Raw genomic sequence first — 22,398 nt, forward strand, 5'->3', positions numbered from 1 at the left:
GGTCGAATTCGGCCTGGAGGCTACGCCTCTTCCTCAACAGTCCCTCCTCAGGCACCTCCGCATACCTCCTGTCTACCCTCACCATCTCCCCCACCAGCCTCTCCCTCTCCCTCTGCTCTCTCCTCTCCTTGTGAGTCCTAATGGATATCAGCTCTCCCCTAACCACCGCCTTCAGCGCCTCCCATACCATCCCCACTTGGACCTCCCCGTTATTGTTGGCCTCCATGCTCTCTATGCTTCCTCGGACCCGCTCACTCACCTCCTCGTCCGCCAACAGCCCCACCTCCAAGCGCCACAACGGGCGCTGGTCCCTCTCCTCCCCCAGCTCTAGGTCTACCCACTGCAGGATGTGATCCGAAATGGCTATCGCCTAGTGCTCGGTATCCTGTACTCTCGCTATCAGCGCCCTACTCATAATAAAAAAGTCGATCCGGGAATAAGCCTTATGAACATGTGAGAAGAATAAAAATTCCCTAGTCCCCGGCCTTGCAAATCTCCAAGGGTCAACCCCTCCCTTCTGGTCCATAAGCCCCCTCAGCACCTTCGCCGCCGCCGGCTTCCTACCCGTCCTAGACCTGGAGCGATCCAGTGCAGGATCCAACACCGTGTTAAAGTCCCCCCCCCATTATCAGGCCCCCCACTTCCAAGTCTGGGATCTGACCCAACATGCGCCGCATAAAACCCACATCGTCCCAGTTCGGGGCGTACACGTTGACCAGCACCACCCTCTCCCCTTGCAGCTTACCACTTACCATTACATACCTGCCACCATTGTCTGTCACAATGCTCGTCGCCTCGAACGACACCCTCTTTCCCACCAAGATCGCCAACCCCCGATTTTTGGCATCTGGCCCCGAATGAAACACCTGACCTACCCACCCCTTCCTCAATCTTAACTGGTCTGCCACCTTCAGGTGTGTCTCCTGGAGCATGACCACATCCGCCTTCAGCCCCTTCAGGTGCGCGAACACCCGGGCCCGCTTAACCGGCCCGTTCAGTCCCCTTACATTCCAGGTTATCAGCCGGATCAGGGGGCTACCCACCCCCCTCCCCCGCCGACTAGCCATAACCCCTCCTTGGCCAGCCACGCGCCCGCACCCCACACCCGGCCCGCTCCCCACAGCGACAGACCCCCGTCCCGACCCCCTCTACTCGCTCCAGCTCCCCCTTGACCATAGCAGCAGCAACCCGATCACCCCCCCCCCCTCCCCCGCTTCACTCCCCCCATTGCACTCCCACAAGTCTGCTGACCCCGGCTACACTCGCCTCTTTTGACTCCTCCCATTGTGTAAATACCCTCCTCCTCCATTACCCATCCACAGGCTCTCCGCCTCCCCTTCCATCCCAAGCGCGGGAAACAACCCTCACTTCCCCGCCCCGGCGCAGCCCTCTCCAGCCTTAATCGCGGGAAAAAGCCCGCACTTTCCACCTGCCTGGCCCCGCCACCTCTGACGCCGCTCCTTTTACAGGTCCAGTCCCCTCACCCCCGACTCGGGCCTCACCCCCCTACCGGCCATCCACCCCTACTCCATTTACTTACCCCCCTCCAAGAGCCTACCCGACAGCCCCAACCAAAACAGTGCCCAACCCACCCTAACCACCCTCACCGAACCAAAATGAAATAAGAGCAAAGACCCTCCCTCAAAATGTAACACCGCAACAGCAATCCCCGACCCCCCATCCCGACCCTCAGTTTGTGTCCAGCTTCTCGGCCTGGACAAACGCCCACGCCTCCTCCGGAGACTCAAAATAATGGTGCCGGTCCTTGTACGTGACCCACAGTCGCGCCGGCTGCAGCATGCAAAACTTCACCCCCTTCCTTTGCAGCACCGCCTTCGCCCAATTGTACCCGGCCCTCTTCTTCGCCACCTCCGCACTCCAGTCCTGGTATATTCGAACCTCTGCGTTCTCCCACCTGCTGCTCCTCTCTTTCTTGGCCCACCTGAGCACGCACTCCCGATCAGCGAACCGATGAAACCGCACCAGCACCACCCGCGGCGGCTCGTTAGCCTTGGGCCTCCTTGCCAGCACTCTATGGGCCCCTTCCAGCTCCAGGGGCCCCTGAAAGGACCCCACTCCCATCAGCGAGTTTAACATGGTGACCACATAGGCCCCCACGTCTGACCCCTCCAGCCCCTCCGGGAGGCCCAGAATCCGCAAATTCTTCCGCCTCGACTGATTCTCTATCTCCTCGAACCGTTCCTGCCATTTCTTGTGGAGCGCCTCGTGCGCCTCCACCTTTACCGCAAGGCCTAAGATCTCGTCCTCATTGTCGGAGATCTTTTGTCGGACCTCGCGGATTGCCATCCCCTGGGCCGTCTGGGTCTCCAGCAGCTTGTCGATAGAAGCCTTCATCGGCTCCAGCAGGTCCGCTTTGATCTCCCTGAAGCAGCGCTGGATAACCTCCTGCTGCTCCTGCGCCCACTGCATCCATGCTGCCTGGTCCCCGCCCACCGCCATTTTGCTCTTCTTCCCTCGCACCTTCTTTGGGTTCACCACCACTTTTTTTAGTCGACCCGTTCCTGGTCCAAGCCATACACTGTTGAGGAACTGTTGCAATCTCCTTCCCACACCGGGAAACGTCGAAAAAGTGCCGTTGGGGGCCCTGAAAAGAGCCCAAAAGTCTTTTTAGCGGGAGCTGCCGAATGTGCGACCTAGCTCCGCATAGCCGCAACCGGAAGTGTCCCGAAAATATAAAAATTAAACTGCACACAGGATAGTAGATTCCAATTGCTAGGAAACTGTTGTGACATAAAGGTCATTTCGAACAAGATGATTTGCAAGCTTACAGGGAACGCAGGAGACCTAAAATGTTGTCACAGAAAATGTTTCATGCTGCAGTCAACTAGATATTTATACGATCGTTTATCATTGTATTTATGAATTTCAAAAATGCAGAATGTTATGGACCAATGCTGTAACATGTTTCTTATTATCTCTGCCACTGAAGGTGGGCAGAGGTAATGTTTTTGCCCTTGTTTATTATTCTGTAAACTCAAAGCCTAAGGATAGATTTCAACAAAACTTGATAGACAGATGGGGTGGGATTTTCCCATTCGGCGGCAGAGTGTCCACGCCGTCGGAAACGCCGTCGCATTTCACGACGGCGTGAACGGGCCACTGGGAGTACTGATTCTGGCCCCTACAGGGGGCCAGCAAGGCGCTGGAGCGGTTCATGCCGCTCCAGCCTCTGATCCCGGCGCGAACTGTGCGCCGCGGGATCCGCGCGTGCGCAGTGGCGACGGCGCCAACCCGCGCATGCGTGGTGGCCACTCTCAACGCGCTGGCCCCGACGCAACATGGCGCAGGAGTCCAGGTGCCGGCGCGGAAGAAAATAAGCCCGGGGAGTGAGCCCAATCGCGGGCCAGACCCCATTGGAGGCCCCCCCTCCCCACAGGCCGCCCCCCGACCCTGCGCGCAGAGTTCCCGCCGGCTGCAACCAGGTGTGCTCGGCCATTGGCCCCCATTCCGTGCCGAGAATCGGCAGCCCGTCCGCGTACAGCGGCCTGCGACTGGGGCCGTGCCAAACGCGGCGGCGCCGATTCTCCACTCCGCGGAGAATCGCGTGCCGGCGTCGGGGCGCCGTGGCCCGGTTGCGGGGATTCTCCGGCCCGGCACCTGGCTGGGAGAATCCCGTCCAGGGTACAGCCCAAGGACGAACTGAATAGTTTTTGGCAAAGGTGTAGATCTGGATCCTGGAATTTTTTTGAACGATCCGTTATCATTGGGAAATAATCTGAATTGACTTTATTTTAGAATGTTGTAGGTTGTTTTGTTTAGAATGTTGTGGATTATCTCAGCCGCTGTGGTGCGATTTGTCAGCAAATGTGGGCAAAGTTTTCAGAGCAGGTTGTTGGATGTCGATTGCCCTTAAGCCTCCTCAGTGAGCTAGAAGTTCTTCATAAAAAAGTTTATTTTTCAGCTTTGTAGTTAGACTATTAACCAGGCAAAGAAAAGTCGCAAGGAAGAGCAGTGTAATTATAGCAATGTTGAGTTTACACAGGATGCCAAAGGTGTGCATTCAACGGAGTGTCCACTCCACTTGTTAGGGATTGTTTCTGACATCTAGAGACTTCTCATGAATGAAATAATTAGCAGATTATAATACCGAGTCTGTTTGGATAGTGGGTAGCTAATGGAGTTTCAAGTCACTAAATCAATTTACCAGATTCTACATCTTAAACTCCAAGCAAGACATGAATCTGGAGAATCTGGAGATTCAATACATTCCTCAAACACAAGGATTTTGCTTGATTCCAAGGATTTTGCTTGCTTTGCTCTATCTGCAAGTTTATCCTATGTGATGGTCGCTTTTGTGTGAAGAAGAGTACCTTGATATTGGTCCTGAAATAGTTTTTTTGCTAATTTGAACCCGTGTTTCCAGGTTCTTCTCCCAATTGCTTAAGTTAACTTAATATTCTGTGTTAACCTTTTCTCTGGTCACGTCTCTCATAACTCCTTTCCAGGGTCAAAATCTATCCAGCCTTTCCTGAAACTCAGACTCCTGACACAGAGGCTCAATTTTGTGGCTTCTCACTTCACTGCCTCCAGCGCTTTAATGTCTCTCTTTACGACCAAAGCCCGAGGCTGTGTTCTAGATTCAGTCTAACCAGAGCAAAGTAAATGAGATCAGACAAATGTCTTGAGCATAGATTAAAATAGCTAATGTGGCAGAAGGCTCAACGGACTGCCAGATCACTGCTACTGAATTCCCTTCCAACATAAGCCTCGCACATTATCTCATTAAAATGCAAGGCTAACATCTGATGTACCAAAACCCCCCTGGACTTTTTCAAAAAGTGTCTTGAAGTCTTTTATGCCCATATTTATGCATAAATATTGTCCATTGTTCCCTCAATACCCCACTGAAGTGCAACCAGAGTTATTGCATTTGACTCTGAAGTAAGATTTAAATGTATGAGCTTCTGAGTCAAATGTCAAAGTGACACTAAATCAGGGAGGTAGGGTAGATGAGATTTTATTGATCTTGTTTACTGAGCACGATATATACAGTCAGCACAATGAATTGTTATTTCCCCATTCCCGAGACACTGCAGTGTTGATATAACAAGCATTTTCCCTATATTAATTCAATTCTTGTTGCTTTAATTCTTTAGTTTTCTGTTGTCAGTAACAAATAATTGGCTCAGATTTGAATGTCCACGAGGGGGCTGATGTTTTAGGTACAGATGGGCGAGCACAAAGTTTCACGATTACCTGGCTCTCTCCTGCCCCCTGGGCCATTTTTCCAGGGGTGGGATGGAGGAAGTACCTGCTCGCGGCATGTAGCCAATTTGATTGATTTTCCAGTCCACCTCCATCATGAAGGCGCTTGGGGCGTGGCCTCCTGACAGCAGACCAGGTGAGGGGGGTGGGCAGCACTCCAGGCAGGCCAACCTGGCTACAGCTGTGTTCCCCCCTCCCCCCCCCCCCCCCCCCCCCCCCCCACATTTCAGGGAAAGCTGGACGTGGAAGAACTGGTAAGAAATGCAGAGCGACGTCAAGGCAGGATAAAGTTTGAGCAGAGTAGCAATCCAATGATGATTGCCATTTCTCCGAAGATCCGAGTCCATTAGCAAGTGTTTAGTAAATTATGAAATGTTTGGTTACCTGTGGATGAATAGAAACTACTCCAGTTTCACCATCAGAATTTACAATGCCACCTGCACTGGTCAAAGCAAATCCTGCACTATTTGGAATCTGCCTCACAACATTTATAACGAGAACTAAATAATGGAGCCAATACTTTATGTAAAGGTATGTTCTGTCAATAAAAATACTTCGCTTTGAACTCCGCATTCATTTTTCATAATGAGTCATGCTCAGGAAAAGATGTGACATCTTCAATCAGAGCAATCTATTAATAGCATTTTCATTTCTCAGGCTTGTCTCTCGAGCGGCAGGCTTCATCTGTTACCTCACAGGTTCGTCTGTTTGAACGAGAGGAAGAGATAATGTCATGTTTTGAGAAAGCTGGTGATATTACTCTGGTCTATTTACAAGAAGGAGAGCGGGTAAGGAAGACTCTTTCAATTTAGATTTTGCCTCAAATAAAAATAAAGAAGGGGTGAGGGGAAGGAGTCTGAGAGACACTTTAGCGAATTGGATGGTGCAGCCAATTTGCACATTTTCTTTGGGACTTGGATTTGAATTTGCGTCAGAGTGAGTAGGAAGCCTTTCTAGAAAGAATGTGACCTGATGTCGCACCTTGAAGGGCCTGGTGTATTATAGCTGACATCACGAGATCTGTTAATAACCAAGAATGAAAGAACAACTCGCTATCAGCCTCTCAGTATTTTGGAATTGATTTGGCTTCGCTTATCCAACTAAAATTCTGTGCCTGCCACCTCACATTTGGATATGGAGCAGGAGCAGGACTTTATTTTTTCTCCCTGTACCCCAAATCCTTTCCCCTCCTCCTCTCTTAATGGTGATGATTGTTCCTAGGGTACAGCTCCATGGATACCAGCAGCTCTCGAGCACCTGATTCACATGGCTAGTCATGAACATAGAGACTGGAGAGATCTTTTGGAGCAAGCGGACTGGGGAAGAGAGTGTATTTGTAGCCCAGTAGATCCTGTTGCCACTGACGTTTACAGTTATGCATTTTGTGTAGCTGCTGGATGGCAATCAGGAGCAAGATTAGTTGACGTGTTATTTTCTACTGCCCCCTTCTGTAGTTTATGAACATTTCTACTGCCTCATGTGTTGAGTTCAACTAATGCAGCACGGAAAAACTTAGGGGCAAACCCAAGACCTTCCTGATCTGCATGGCTCTTTGGATGCAGTTTGTTTGTCCAATGATCTGCCAAAGAATGTGAGATGAGAATCTATAAGTTTTAAAAATGAACCTAGAATTGGGTGGTGCCTAGATTAAATAACATCATAACATTATATAAAATCTCATATTATGATGTTTCAAAATGGTTCACACAAATTGTATTTAACGTTCATTGACTGTTCTTGTATTGGCAAATACCACGGCAGTTCAACACTAGTATTATTCGGCGCAAACGGCAATGAGGAGAATGATAATTAAACTGTTTTCAGACTGAGGAAGAGATGTTACCTAATATACTGGGAGAACCAATTCCCGGGCGGCACGGTGGCACAGTGGTTAGCATTGCTGCCTCACAGCACCAGGGACCCGGGTTCAATTCCGGCCTCAGCTGAGTGTCTGTCTGTGTGGAGTTTGCACTTTCTCCCTTGGTCTGCGTGGGTTTCCTCCGGGTGCTCCGGTTTTCGCACATTATCCAAAGATGCAGATCAGGTGGGTTAGCCATGCTAAATTGCCTCTTAGTGTCCAAAATGTTAGGTGGGGCTAATGGGTTACGGGGATAGGCTGGGGTCAGGGTAGGGTACTCTTTCCAAGGTGCAGACTTGATGGGCTGAATGCCCTCCTTCTGCACTGTGGAGATTCTATTATAACCCCTTGTTTTCTTTGACGAGCACCATGAGATCTTTAATATCATTTGGATCAGTGGAAAAGGCCTTCAGAACGTATTTAATTAAACTCGTGAGATTGGACTGAGTAATACAGAGGTAAAGTTAAAGAGATGCTGTATTACTTCTGCTGATGAAGAGCCTTCTATTATTTGTTTCACACTCTTCCCCTCAGTTACTATGTTTATGTTCTCCGAGTTTCTGTCATTCTTTCTCTTTTCCTCTTCTTTTAAAATGCTGCATATAACTAGTACTTTTCAATTGAAAAGATTAAATAGACAACCTGTAAATATTTGCTAATCTATTGATGAAGCGGAAGAACAAGACCGTCTAAGTCGATTCCCCCTTGCTTTTTTGCAATTCTCCTTTGTCTGTTTATCCAGATCTCAAGCGAAAAGGTAATATGCTAAAGCAGTGTGCCAACGAGCACTTGTGTTTCTGTTTTTTAAATGTATATGAAAAAGACGCTTACTCACAAGGGTGAAGTAAAGGATCGCACAACTGATTAATAGATTTTTTTCCCTGTTAGAGAAAAGAAGTGGTAACATTTTAATGCAGCAGTAGCTTAAACAGTGAATTTCTGAATTTATAGTTTTTGAAAAATGTCATGCACTGCCAGAGTCCTCTCTCGCCATTGATAGTCAAATAAATATATCACAAGTACCATTATTCACCTATTTGAGAGAATAATTAGCAAGAGGTGAGGTTAATTTATTCCAAAACAAGAAGATTGTTACGATTCTTGTAGAAACTGATAACTTTTCAAAAGAGGTAAGGATTTTACACTGACCAACACACAAAATCTCCCAACAGGATTTCACATTTCAAGACATTTACTGTGACAAACAAACTAAAATCAACATTGACTAAATATTACCTATAAGGCAACTAATATTCCCAACTGCAAAAAGGTATTTCCTGTTAACTTCTTAACACAACTGAAAGCCCCACATTAGTTTAAAGGTGGGGTGCACCAGTCGGCTTTGTGTCATTGTGTCGGAGGTCAGCTGATTTCCTTGTTGAGCTCTGAGGCACAAGGGAGGGGTGCAGGAGAATGGCAGGTTGCATTGAGGCTTAGGACCAGAATGGGTGAGGCAGGGGTGAGGCTGAGTGGGGGTATGGTTGAAAGGTTGGGGTTCAGGGACTGAAAGGGTGAAAGAGGGATATAAGGGAGGCAGAGGGTGGTATCATGGGCATGGAGGAGTGAAGTGGGAAGGTCCTCAGTGTGATGGGGAGGGTGGGGGGTGAGGTGGAGTGGACAGTCAGTCAAGATATTTTTAAATGGTGGGGTCACAAGTGGGTCCGCCTCTGGGTGCTGGCTAGCAGAGTCCTCACAGGGCATTGAGCTCACCTATAACATTTCAATTATCCCTGCTGAGAGTGATCTTGAACAATCTCCTTTTCAATCCATAGAATGGGGGGCCAGCTGCGCCTGCGAGTTCAGCCGTGTTCTACAGAGTGGCGAGTATGCCACTGGACACCTAACATCAACTTCAATTAAGAGTGACCAAAAAATACGCTACATTGTTGCTTCCACGATAAATAAACTGACCCAAACTCCCCTGTAACCATCAATGCGTGCAACCATGAGGCGTGCCAATTAATTTAGATCTTTGACTTATGCTAATCTCAACAAATAACAACGCACACATGCAGAAAGGGAAACCAATGTTATGTGAAACGTTTACAAGTGAAATTTAAAGTTGAAAAAAACCCACCTTTGATCTCGCACTAAGTCTGATAATGGTATTGGACAGGAAAGTTTAGGCTGTGATTCAAAACCTTGCAATTTGACTAGGAGATGCTTTTATAGCCTGCCCGTAGCTGTGGAATTGTCTGCTGATGACAGGTTCCACGACTGACGGCATTGCATGCGTCTCCCGTGTATGATGTCAGTCCTTTAAAGTTTAATTGTAATCGCATGGGAAATGGGGAAAAAACAAGAGAGTAGAAGTGGTACACACTCGTTGTTCTGCCGACGAGAATAGTGTGCCACTAATATAATTCAGCACCTAGTCCCAACTTCCCCTTGGCTTTAACGGGTCCTCTTTCCCTGCCGCCGGACTAGGATGAATCTTTCAACGTTCTTTTTAAAACATTCCCTTTACTCAATTTCCTGAACATTCTCAAGTGGACTTCCAGTAACAAATCATTCTTTGATGACACCTTGGTCTTCTACTCTCCATAGTTTTGTTTCTTCGAATCGGGAATATATTCCCACCAACACTCTGCTGGGCGGTTAACCTGAAAACGGTCCTTTTTTTCTGTCTGACCTAGCAGCACCTGTGGGTGTTATTTCCCAAAAAGTCTGTATACAGCAAGGCCAATTGCCTCTTCCTTTGTGTTAAGACGTTAAAACTTGCACTTTCCTTTCAATAAGTTTTGAGTTTCAGTCTCCACTACAGGAAGGTTACCACGTGTTTGTCACAGGAGGTCACATCCCCCTCTCCGAGTGAGATCACCTGAATTAAAGGAGATGGTTTCAAACATAGTTGTGTTATAAAGTCCAGCATTCGTAGCAAGATGCTAATTGGAGGGGAAAGCTTTAGTTTATATCGACCTGCCGCTCAGTTTCTTGAAGTTGGTTGACCTCAAGTGGGCATGCCTCTTTGCGTAGGCCTTCGTGATAGGATCTGGATCAACAGTCAGTGATCCACAAGTTCTGGTATGACTGGATGGCTGGACCATTACAGGGCATACTACAAACATAGGTCCTCCAATCGTGTTGAAACCAGATGACCATTACAAAACGGCTGATGGTGTAACTGATGATGATGGCTGAGAAATCAGAGACTGGGAAATACTACCTGCCTCGTTTTAGAATGTAGTTTTATCAGATGACAGAATTTGGTGTAAAGCTGGGTGTAATGGTCAACAGACCATGCTCTTCCATTTATCTTAACACGTTTTGTTTTTCATTTCCTTCCTGAAGGCCATGATCAGCACTCAGTCTAGAGCTACCAAGGGGAATGCGCCTGTTCAGGAGATGGAGCTCACTTACTTTCTTGAAGCTGCATTGCAAAGCGCTTTTGTGCATTACTTCAAAAAAGGGTAAGCAATCCAGAAAATCTGTGTTTGACACAAGAGTCAACCGAGAACTTGATTATCCTTTTCTGTTTCTGGGGAACCACATGCACGTACACATTTTAAAAAAGAAAATGGATTATTAGCTGTAGAAACTTTTGAAGACTTAACGTGTTTGGGAGTGCAACACTGCCATGAGATGCTGAAAAATATAACCTGTGCCCAACCCTCCTGTGCTGAGTTCTGAGTCCCAAGCAGGACTGGCTGGGCAGGTGGTGTGGAGGAGTGGGAGTGGATATGTTAGCAAGAAGCCAAGTGTCTTCATGGACAGAAGAGAAAACCAGAAGTCTTCTATAACATCTCCCACTCATGATTTGGAGCAGCGTTTGTCATGACCAATCAACAAATAGGCAGCATGTTGTTGCATGCCCTGGGAGGAAAATGGGAGGGGTTTGTCGAAAGTTAAAAGGAAGTATCATTGGTGACACTGCTTTACTTGAATAGCTTAAAAAGCTACCTTCCTATACTGCAATTTCAGAGTCTTTGGGCTGGATTCTTGGTTTCAGAGGCTAAGTACCAGCGTGAATGGAGAATCCGTGGGAGGTTCACGACACGAAAATCAGCGCGAACCCCTCACACCGATTCTGGTACCAGTGAAACTCCCACGGATCACAGCGCAAATGGCCAGAGAATGGCCGTGCATGTGCAGGGCTGGCGACCTGCACTGGTCGGGCCGTAAAACATGGCGCCGCCCGTGCTTGAACCCATACCCCCACAGCCCATCCACTGGCCACACCCCACCAGTCACCCCAGCCATAACAGAAACCCCCCCTAGCCAGCGGCGCAGATTCTGGACGAGTGTGACGGTGCTGGACACTGTCCGCAGCCAGCACGCCGGGTTCCTGACCGCTGGGACCATACATGGCCAGCGCCGTCAGGAACTCGGGCCTGGCGGCGGCGGAGCATCGCAGGTGGGCCGGCCGATGACCCGCCAACGGTGCGTAAACGGCATGCGGCGTGCGTCACGATGATGCCAGGCTGGAGGGGGCGGACCGTGGTGGACTGCCGCCAAGCTGGCCCCGATTCCGGTGTCGGAATCCATTCTCCGCCCAATGGCCAATCACAATTTTGGCATTGAGCTACAGTGAATCCAGCCCTTTGTTTTAGTTTCTTGGACTTTGGGCTGAGAATGAACAGGAATATCTTCAAATCCCACAGAATGATTACAGCATATGCGCTCCCAGTTTCCATCAATAATCATGCAAGGTCTGGAGATGTTTATGAAAAAACATTTTTAGATGATTAATGAAGGTGGTGTGAATCAACCAGATTCTGTTCCACTAACATTTTCTAACAGTAGGGGCGTTAACAAGGTTGGTGCAGAAATGTTGAGATTTATAGGACGTGCATACTGAACTAGGCATTTAATATGAATCTATTATACCGTCAAAAATGGTGGGTTGATTCATGATTCCGAAGGTACTGTCAATATAGTGAAAGTAAACACATTCTGCAAAGCACACGTGAGAATCTTTTAACTGCTGTACTAACAGTGTGAAAGAGGCACATAAAAATACAAATGGGGTTGACAATAAAGCAGAAGCAAAAATAGAGAACTCCAACCTTACTAACAAGTATAGTTGTCCCCCCACATTGCTGAGCAAAGAATGTGAACCCCTTCTTCTCATCCCAGATGAGAAAGTCCTCTCTACTGAACAAAATAAAAACAATGAGTGACTTTCATACTGTATAAAACTGCATGTGGGATATAAACCTGTATTTATTAAAGGGATTGGGTACATCCTGCATGTTCCGCAAATGTAACACTCCTGTTAATTCTGCTTTGTCATTCTTGTTGGTAACGCCTTTGAATCCCACTTAAATTTGTTATTTATAACATTACAACTGTCAGCATAACTCAGTGGTAGTGCTCTTGCCTCTAGTTCAGAAGTCATGGGTTCAGATCTCCCTGCCCTCCAAGGAATTGACACATAATCCAATTTCAGTGCAGTACTAAGTACATTTTATTTTTCAAATGTTGTGTTGTCAGAGGCACTGGTGGATTTTACGGGGGCGGGGAATGGGTCACCATAAAACATAGAACAGTACAGCACAGTACAGGCCCTTCGGCCCATGATGTTGTGCCGACCATTTATCCTAATCTAAGGTCAACCTAACCTCCACCCATTCAATTTACTGCTGTCCATGTGCCTGTCCAAGAGTTGCTTAAATGTCCCCAATGACTCAGACTCCACACCTCTGCTGCCAGTGCATTCCACGCACCCACCACTCTCTGTGTAAAGAACCTAACTCTGACATCTCCCCTATACCTTCCTCCAATCACCTTAAACCTATGTCCCTCGTGACAGCCATTTCTGCCCTGGGGAAAAGTCTCTGGCTATCCACTCTATCCATGCCTCTCATCACCTCGTACACCTCTATCAAGTCACCTCTCTTCCTTCTTCGCTCAAGTGAGAAAAGCCTTAGCTCCCTCAATCTTTCTTCATAAGACATGCCCTCCATTCCAGGAAGAATCCTGGTAAATCCCCTCTGTACCCTCTCCAAAGCATCCACACCCTTCCTATAATGAGGCAACCAGAGCTGGACACAATATTCCAAGTGTGGTCTAACTAGGGTTTTATAAAGCTGCAGCAAAACCTCGCGGCCCTTAAACTCAATCCCCCTGTTAATGAAAGCCAACACATCACACACCTCCTTAACCCTATCAACCTGGGTGGAAACTTTGAGGCATCTATGTACGTGGACCCAAGATCCCTCTGTTCCTCCACACTTCCAAGAATCCTGCCTTTAACCCTGTATTCAGCATTTAAATTCGACCTTCCAAAATGAATCACTTCACATTTATCTAGGTTGGACTCCATCTGCCACATATTCAGGACGTCAAAGCGTGTAATGAGGCAGTGGGGAAGGGAACACTGACAAAGGAGAGTACTTGCAGGCACGGAGATGGGTTGAAGTGTGTATACTTCAACGCAAGAAGCATCAGGAATAAGGTGGGTGAACTTAAGGCATGGATCGGTACTTGGGACTACGATGTGGTGGCCATCACTGAAACTTGGATAGAAGAGGGGCAGAAATGGTTGTTGGAGGTCCCTGGTTATAGATGTTTCAATAAGATTAGGGAGGGTGGTAAAAGAGATGGGGGCGTGGCATTGTTAATTAGAGATAGTATAACAGCTGCAGAAAGGCAGTTCGAGGAGTATCACCCTAATGAGGTAGTATGGCTTGAAGTCAGAAATAGGAAAGGTGCAGTCACCTTGTTAGGAGTTTTCTATAGGCCCCCCAATAGTAACAGAGATGTGGAGGAGCAGATTGGGAAACAGATTTTGGAAAGGTGCAGAAGTCACAGGGTAGTAGTCATGGGTGACTTTAACTTCCCAAATATTGAGTGGAAACTCTTTAGATCAAATAGTTTGGATGGGGTGGTGTTTGTGCAGTGTGTCCAGGAAGCTTTTCTAACACAGTATGTAGATTGTCCAACCAGAGGAGGGGCAATATTGGATTTAGTACTTGGTAATGAACCAGGGCAAGAGATAGATTTGTTAGTGGGGGAGCATTTTGGAGATAGTGACCACAATTCTGTGACTTTCACTTTAGTAATGGAGAGGGATAGGTGCGTGCAACAGAGCAAGGTTTACAATTGGGAGAAAGGTAAATACGATGTTGTCAGACAAGAATTGAAGTGCATAAGTTGGGAACATAGGCTGTCAGGGAAGGACACAAGTGAAAGTAGAAAGTAAGGAGGCATGGGATAGCGGGAAATTTGGCCAGTTGGATAACGAACTGGCTAACCGATATAAGTCAGAGATTGGTGGTGGATGGCAAATATTTAGCCTGGATCCCAGTTACCAGTGGCGTACCGCAGGGATCAGTTCTGGGTCCTCTGCTGTTTGTGATTTTCATTAATGACTTGGATGAGGGAGTTGAAGGGTGGGTCAGTAAATTTGCAGATGATACAAAGATTGGTGGAGTTGTGGATAGTAAGGAGGGCTGTTGTCGGCTGCAAAGAGACATAGATAGGATGCAGAGCTGGGCTGAGAAGTGGCAGATGGAATTTAACCCTGAAAAGTGTGAGGTTGTCCATTTTGGAAGGACAAATATGAATGCGGAATACAGGGTTAACGGTAGAGTTCTTGGCAATGTGGAGGAGCAGAGAGATCTTGGGGTCTATGTTCATACATCTTTGAAAGTTGCCACGCAAGTGGATAGAGCTGTGAAGAAGGCCTATGGTGTGCTCGCGTTCATTAACAGAGGGATTGAATTTAAGAGCCGTGAGGTGATGATGCAGCTGTACAAAACTTTGGTAAGGCCACATTTGGAGTACTGTGTACAGTTCTGGTCACCTCATTTTAGGAAGGATGTGGAGCTTTGGTAAAGGTGCAAAGAAGATTTACCAGGATGTTACCTGGAATGGAGAGTAGGTCTTACGAGGAAAGGTTGAGGGTGCTAGGCCTTTTCTCATTAGAATGGCGAAGGATGAGGGGCGACTTGATAGAGGTTTATAAGATGATCAGGGGAATAGATAGAGTAGATAGTCAGAGACTTTTTCCCCGGGTGGAACAAACCATTACAAGGGGACATAAATTTAAGGTGAAAGGTGGAAGATATAGGAGGGATATCAGAGGTAGGTTCTTTACCCAGAGAGTAGTGGGGGCATGGAATGCACTGCCTGTGGAAGTAGTTGAATCGGAAACATTAGGGACCTTCAAGCAGCTATTGGATAGGTACATAGATTACGGTAAAATGATATAGTGTAGATTTATTTGTTCTTAAGGGCAGCACGGTAGCATTGTGGATAGCACAATTGCTTCACAGCTCCAGGGTCCCAGGTTCGATTCCGGCTTGGGTCGCTGTCTGTGCGGAGTCTGCACGTCCTCCCCGTGTCTGCGTGGGTTTCCTCCGGGTGCTCCGGTTTCCTCCCACGGTCCAAAGATGTGCAGGGTGGGTGGATTGGCCATGATAAATTGCCCTTAGTGTCCAAAATTGCCCTTAGTGTTGGGTGGAGGTGTTGAGTTTGGGTGGGGTGCTCTTTCCAAGAGCCAGTGCAGACTCGGGGCCGAATCGCCTCCTTCTGCATTGTAAATTCAATGATAATCTATGATTAATCTAGGACAAAGGTTCAGCACAACATCGTGGGCCGAAGGGCCTGTTCTGTGCTGTATTTTCTATGTTCTATGTTCTCAGCCCAGTTCTGGGGCGTCATTCTCCGACCCCCCGCCGGGTTGGAGAATCGCCGGGGGCTGCCGTGAATCCCGCTCCCGCCGAATACCCGGTGCGCTGGTTGGCGGGCCCCCCCGCTCGATTCTCCGGCCCGGATGGGCCGAACTCCCGCCGATAAATTGCCTGTCCCGCCGGCGTGGATTAAACCACCTTTTGAACGGTGGGACAAGGCGGCGTGGGCGGGCTCCGGGGTCCTGGGGCGGCGCGGGGCGATCTGGCCCCAGGGGGTGCCCCCACGGTGGCCTGGCCCGCGATCGGGGCCCACCGATCCGCGGGCGGGCCTGTGCCGTGGGGGCACTCTTTCCCTTCCGCCTCCGCCACGGTCTCCACCATGGCGGAGGCGGAAGAGACTCCCTCCACTGCGCATGCGTGGGAAACTGTCAGCGGCCGCTGACGCTCCCGCGCATGCGCCGCCCGGGGATGTCATTTCCGCGCCAGCTGGTGGGGCAACAAAGGCCGTTTCCGCCAGCTGGCGGGGCGGAAATTCCTCCGGCGTCGGCCTAGCCCCTCAATGTTGGGGCTCGGCCCCCAAAGATGCGGAGCATTCCGCACCTTTGGGGCAGCGCGATGCCCATCTGATTGGCGCCGTTTTGGGCGCCAGTCGGCGGACATCGCGCCGTTTCGGGAGAATTTCGCCCCTGCATCCTGTCAATGTCAGAGGTACCGGGGGAGAGGTATAAGGGTGGGTGGGAAAGTGGCAGGCAGGCCACCCTTTTATTTTATGAACCCCTCCTGCCTTCAAATGTGTTGGCAGGGCAGCTGTAAGATTCACCCCACCGCCTTTTAGACAAGATAAAAAGCTGACCCCGTTTACCTGTGTAGTTGACCATAAAAGATTCCACGCCACTGATGAAAGAAGAGCAGGGGAGTTCTCTTGGGGTCCTTGATGACATTTATCCCTTAGTAAACACCTCCAAAAGACTGATCAGTTATTTAACTGCTGTTTGTGGAGCTTGTTTAGGAAGTGTTCTCATATCAGTAAATGTTTTGGATGAGGTAAATCTGGAATATTATCTGAAACTAAATTATGAGAGTAGAATAAAGGGAGTTCAAACAGGTAATTAGTGTTGATGTCTGAAAGTTCTTCATTCAAAGAATGGACAATATGGAGAATGAATTCCTGGATTAATTATGAAAATCCTAGAATAATTTTAAAAAACATTTGCTTGCTGGAAATGAGGGATTTTTAGTATCTTTTAAGCTGGAAGATTGAAGGCAGGCTGGATGGTTATCCTTGATTTTAGGTATATAAGTAGATTGTAGAAGCTGGAATTCTTCTCCTTGGAGAAGGAAAGGTTGAGAGGAGATTTGATGGAGGTGTTCAGAATTATGAGGGTCTGGACAGAGTGGGCAAAGAGAAACTGTTCCCATTAGCGGAAGAGTCGAGAACTGGAGAACCAGATTTAAGTTGGTTGGCAAAAAAAGCAATGGTGACACGTGGAAGGGTGTGTGAATGGTTCCAATCAGGAATATGTAGTCTGAGTGGGTGGTGGAGGCAGATTCAGTCGTGACTTTTAAAAGGAAATTGGACAAGCATTGGAATGGAAAATAAAATTACAGGAATGCAGGGGAGTGGGCTAACTAAATCCCCTTGCAGAGAGCTGGCATGAACACAGCAAGGTCTTGCTCTGTGCTGTAACCATTCTATAATTCAGTGCTCATTGTTCTCAAAAGAAATTCTCAGCATTTCCAAGTTCCAACCTTCCTACTCCAGTTCTCACAAGCCGTGGATTCATCCTTCCGGAGTGTTGCCAATCCATGATTGTGCTACTGCCCAATATCACTGCACACTTGGTATCAGTCTATAGCTTTGGGCTTTATACAATTAATGATTAAATAAGCCGGTGAAACTACATATAATTGTGTTTATTTATTCACGATTGTCTCAGAAAGGTGGATAGAGTTGATCAATTCAGTTCTGAAAATGTGAGTTAAAATCTCAATAATCCTTTTTCATATTTACTTACTGTAGATCAGTAGTCCTGATATGGCAGAATGCATAACATGACATACTGCTACCATTGTTATAAACCAGCGTGTCCTCCACCACGTCAGGGGAAACACCATGGGGAATTAACAAATGTCTTTTGATGTCTAATTCTCTTTTAAAATAATTCATGGACTTGCTTCAGCTACAGATTGTGGCAAAGATTCCACATTCTAACCATATGTAGTTTTAGAACTTTTATAAACCACCCTTTTATTTCTTTCTCCGATCGCAAGACAGTACCTTCAGCTGAGATATCGATGTTTGGTGGTCAACATGGCACTTTTATAAACTGTCCACTTATGCTAAAACAGTAAAATTGGATTGTTATTTAGTAGCAAAATGAAGGAAATAAATATGTCTTCCAAATTTTTTCAAACTACAGTAATTCCTAACTTAATATTGTAGTTGCATTCCTGGAAAGTGAAACTTTAAATGAAACCATAAGATATAGGACCAGAATGAGGCCGTTCGGCCCATCGAGTCTGCTCTGCCTTTTGGTTATGGTATGTCGATCCCCTGCCGTTTCCCCGTAAGCCCTGATTCCCTTCTTAACCTATCTATGCCTTAAAGACACCCAGTGATTTGGCCTCCACAGCCTTCTGTGACAATGAGTTCCACAGATTCATCACCGTCTGGCTAAAGAAATATCTCAATTTTAAAGAATTGTTCCTTCAGTCTGAGGCTGTGCCCTTGGATTCAAGTCTCTCATACCAGTGGAAACATGTTCTCCACGTCAACTCTATCTAGGTCTCTCCGTCTTCTGTAAGTTTCAATGAGATCTCCGCATAACCTTCTAAACTCCATCAAGTACAGACCCAGAGTCCTCAACCGCTCCTCATATGAGAAGCCTATCATTCCTGGGATAATTCTTGTGAACCTCCTCTGGACCCCCCTCCAAGGCCAGCACATCCTTCCTTAGATATGGAGCTTACAATATTCCAAATGGGGTCTGATCAGAAGTTTATACAGCCCCCGGAGTACATCCCTGTTCTTGTATTCTAGCCTTCTTGAAATGAATGCTAACATTGCATTTGCCTTCCCAACTACCAACTGAACCTGTATGTTAACCTTAGAACATAGAACATAGAACATAGAACATACAGTGCAGAAGGAGGCCATTCGGCCCATCGAGTCTGCACCGACCCACTTCAGCCCTCACTTCCACCCTATCCCCGTAACCCAATAACCCCTCCTAACCTTTTTGGTCACTAAGGGCAATTTAGCATGGCCAATCCACCTAACCTGCACGTCTTTGGACTGTGGGAGGAAACCGGAGCACCCGGAGGAAACCCACGCAGACATGGGGAGAACGTGCAGACTCCGCACAGACAGTGACCCAGCGGGGAATCGAACCTGGGACCCTGGCGCTGTGAAGCCACAGTGCTATCCACTTGTGCTACCATGCTTAATAGAATCCTGAACCCAAAATCCTAAGTCCCTTTGTGCTTCTGATTTCTTAAGCCTTTCCCCATTTGGAAAATAGTCTATGCCTCTATTCTTCCCACCAAAGTGCATAACCTCACACTTTTTTCCAAATTGCATTCCATCTGCCACTTTGCCCATTCTCATAAAAACATAAAAAATTGAGGAGGTCTTTCGGCCGTTCGAGCCTGCTCTATCATTCATTATGATCTTGCCTGTTCATCAAGTTCGATATCATGACCCTGCCTTCCCCTCATATCCCTTGATCCCTTGAGCCTGGGCTGGCCTGGCCTGTCCAAGTCCTTCTGCAGCCCCTCTGCTTCCTCAACACTGATGGCTACTAGACTCACCTCTGCACCTTGACTTGCTTGATGTTCTGGTATGCCACTGGTGTCTTCCACCGTGAAGACTGATGCAAAGTACCTATTCTGCTCCTCTGCTATTTCTTTGTTTCCCATTACTACTTCTCCAGCCTCAGTTTTCAGGGTCCGATGTCCATTCTTGCCTCTCTCTTAACTTTTATGTATTAGAAAAAAACCCTCTTGCAATCTTCATTTATATTACTAGCTAGCTTACACTCATATTTCATCTTCTCCCCCTTTATTGTTTTCTTAGTTGTCCTCTGCTTGCTTTTAAAGGCTAAACCCAATCCTCTGGCTTCCCACTAAACCACGCCACATTGTATGCTTTTTCTTTTATGCTGTCCCTGCCTTCCTTTGTCAGCCATGGTTACCTTGTCTTCCAATTATCATGCATGTTTCCTCTTCCTTGGGATGAATTTCTGTTGTACCTCCTGAATAACACCCAAGAAACCCTGCCATTGCCATGCCACCATTTTCCCTGCTAGGCTCCCCTTCCAATCAACTTTGGACAGCTCCTCCCTCATGTATTTGTAGTTACCTTTATTCAATTGTAATACCGCTTTATCTGAATCCAGCTTCTCCCTCTCAAAGCAGGGTGAATTCTCTCATGTTGTGGTCACTACCCTGAGGGTTCCTTCACCTTAAGTTCCCTAATCAAGTCTGCCTTATTACACATCATCAAATCCAGAATTGCCTGTTCCCTATTGGGCTCTACCACAAGCTGCTCCAAAAAACCATCTCGTAGACATTCCACAAATTTCTTTAATTGCATCAGATTTTTCTATTACAGTTACTGTATAAGTCTTAGTTAGATTCCATAGAACCTTTCCCGTCAGAAAAAGTATTGAACATTATACTCTTCTCCCCGTGTCTGCGTGAGTTTCATCCCCACAACCCAAAGATTTGCAGGTTAGGTGGATTGGCCACGCTAAATTGTCCCTTAATTGGAAAAAAATACTTGGGAACTCTAAAATTAAAAAAAAAAGAACATTATACCTATAAGTTTAGCTATTGTATATTGCTAAATTACATAATTTGAAAACAAAATATCTTTTAAAATAAAATAAAATAAAAAATATAAAAGAAATATGCTGAGCCTTTTATTTATCGCCTGGTCGCCTTCTCTCCTCACCGCCGCCTCCGCTTCTCGTATCTCCTGCTCACTGCCTCTCCTGCTCCTTAACCCTCTGGTTTGTTAGCTATAGTCCTTCCTGACTCTCCCACTGCACTACCCACTTGATCCATTGCCAATCCTCCTGTTGTCCGACCCTCCCACTTGCCGCTTTCCTGTCCTGAACTTTTATTGTGAGCGTGGGCTTAGTAATTGAGCAGTGAGAGGCATGGAAAAGCCTGTGGAGTGAGAGAAACTTCGAGTACCAGGCTCGTGGTAAGCCCCAAATTGGAGAGGTGATGAGATGGCAGGTCGGCCAGTGGGAGGATTGGTGGCGAATGTGAGGGCGAGGGAGTGGAAGGGCTGCCCTAAAATGGCATTGATGAGTCACATGGCTCTGTATTGTATCCATCACAAAGCAACATTAATGTGAATCAACAAAGCTGAACGTCAATACTGGCCCCATTTAAAGCATGACGTTAAATCAAAATGACTTCAAACGGGACAATCTAATGTAAGGATTTGCTGTATTTGCCCCTTGTATCATGTGTAAATGCAGTGGAACATTTAAATCTTCACGCCTTACTTAACTACATACATTATTTAATACACCATGACTTGTACACCACTTGAAAGCATTTACAAAAGTATATAATCAGCTTTTTTACTTTTAACGCTAGGTGTTTATTTAAATTCAGTGTACTTGGGCAAATAAATGAATGCTGATGCCTCTGGCCTGCAGGCTACACTACACCGAATGTTGAAGCACAATTGACCATGTTTTGACTTTTTGATATGTTGTTGAGTTGATGGAAATTCAGTTTAATAATAACATTGTCCAATGTGAAATTAAGCCGTACAAGCGTGGCAGTTTGTGCCTGAGCCCTGGTTTTTACAAAGCTAGTTGATGTCTGCTGGATACCATCAGGGACTTTGCAATTGGTGTCAAATGACTGGGGTATAGAGGGATGAGTTCTTGATCCTAATCCTTTCGTATCCTTGCTGGAAAGTTAGGGGAGGACAGGATCAGGCTGTGGTATGATGCTCACAAGGCAAAAAAGTCTGCTCATGCTCCCTGCCTTGATTCAGATTCAGATTCAGACAGAAAACTGGCTATTTCGGCAACAAACTGGAGGATTTTCAGTGCTCTTAAAATTGTACTGTGGCATGAATTCATTTCCTACCTCCTACCTTCATTAGGATGGGTGAAAAAAGTGAAGCATGAAAAGGCATTGGCCATGATTTATGCACAGGTGCTACGACAAATTCAGATGAAGGCTGATACAAGTTTGGAAAAGTAGGTGGTAGTGGTTAATTATTAGTAGTGAACCCCTCTTACGGAAAATCAACTATTCCAAGTGTGGAGTATCATTCTTTCATATTATAATTGTTGGGGGGAGGGGGTGGCGGGGGCCGTTGGGTAGAGGTAGAGAGAGGTGGTCGTGATGAATCCTGTGGGGTGCTCTTTGGCTGCACCCACAGCCAGGCAGTCAAGGGGGAGCTTCGAATCCTGCCTGGAATGCTGCTCAACTAGCCGTATGATCTTCTCCTGCTCCTGTGGCTGTGGCTTCGTGCCCGACTCCAGGCAGGTAAGTTATGCCCTCTCTTGGTTTGGGGAACTGGAGGCTGACTGGAAAATTCCTTCGCTAAAATAGCTGGCTCCATGTGTGGCTTTGGGAAATCAGTATGCCGACTACTCCGTTATTGTTGGGTCCTATCCACCTCCATTCCCGCCCGTTGGAGAGGATGCAGGAAATGCATTAGAATGATACCAAGGATGAAAGATTTCAGTTATGTGGTGATTA

At 47.0% G+C, this 22,398-nt stretch overlaps 1 protein-coding gene across 4 annotated transcripts in view; it reads left to right on the forward strand.

Moving 5' to 3' along the window:
- The window catches only part of LOC140426372 (tetratricopeptide repeat protein 7A-like), a 515,720-nt gene that overhangs the window by 68,172 nt on the left and 425,150 nt on the right, over nt 1-22,398 (forward strand). For all 4 annotated transcript variants that reach the window (XM_072511044.1, XM_072511055.1, XM_072511074.1 and 1 more), the window contains exons 4-5: nt 5,884-6,014; nt 10,376-10,494. In XM_072511044.1, the coding sequence (XP_072367145.1) occupies nt 5,884-6,014; nt 10,376-10,494 (250 nt within the window). The remainder of the gene's footprint in view (nt 1-5,883; nt 6,015-10,375; nt 10,495-22,398) is intronic.

The sequence above is a fragment of the Scyliorhinus torazame genome, chromosome 1 (assembly GCF_047496885.1).
Source record: "Scyliorhinus torazame isolate Kashiwa2021f chromosome 1, sScyTor2.1, whole genome shotgun sequence".
Taxonomy (NCBI): Eukaryota; Metazoa; Chordata; class Chondrichthyes; order Carcharhiniformes; family Scyliorhinidae; genus Scyliorhinus; species Scyliorhinus torazame.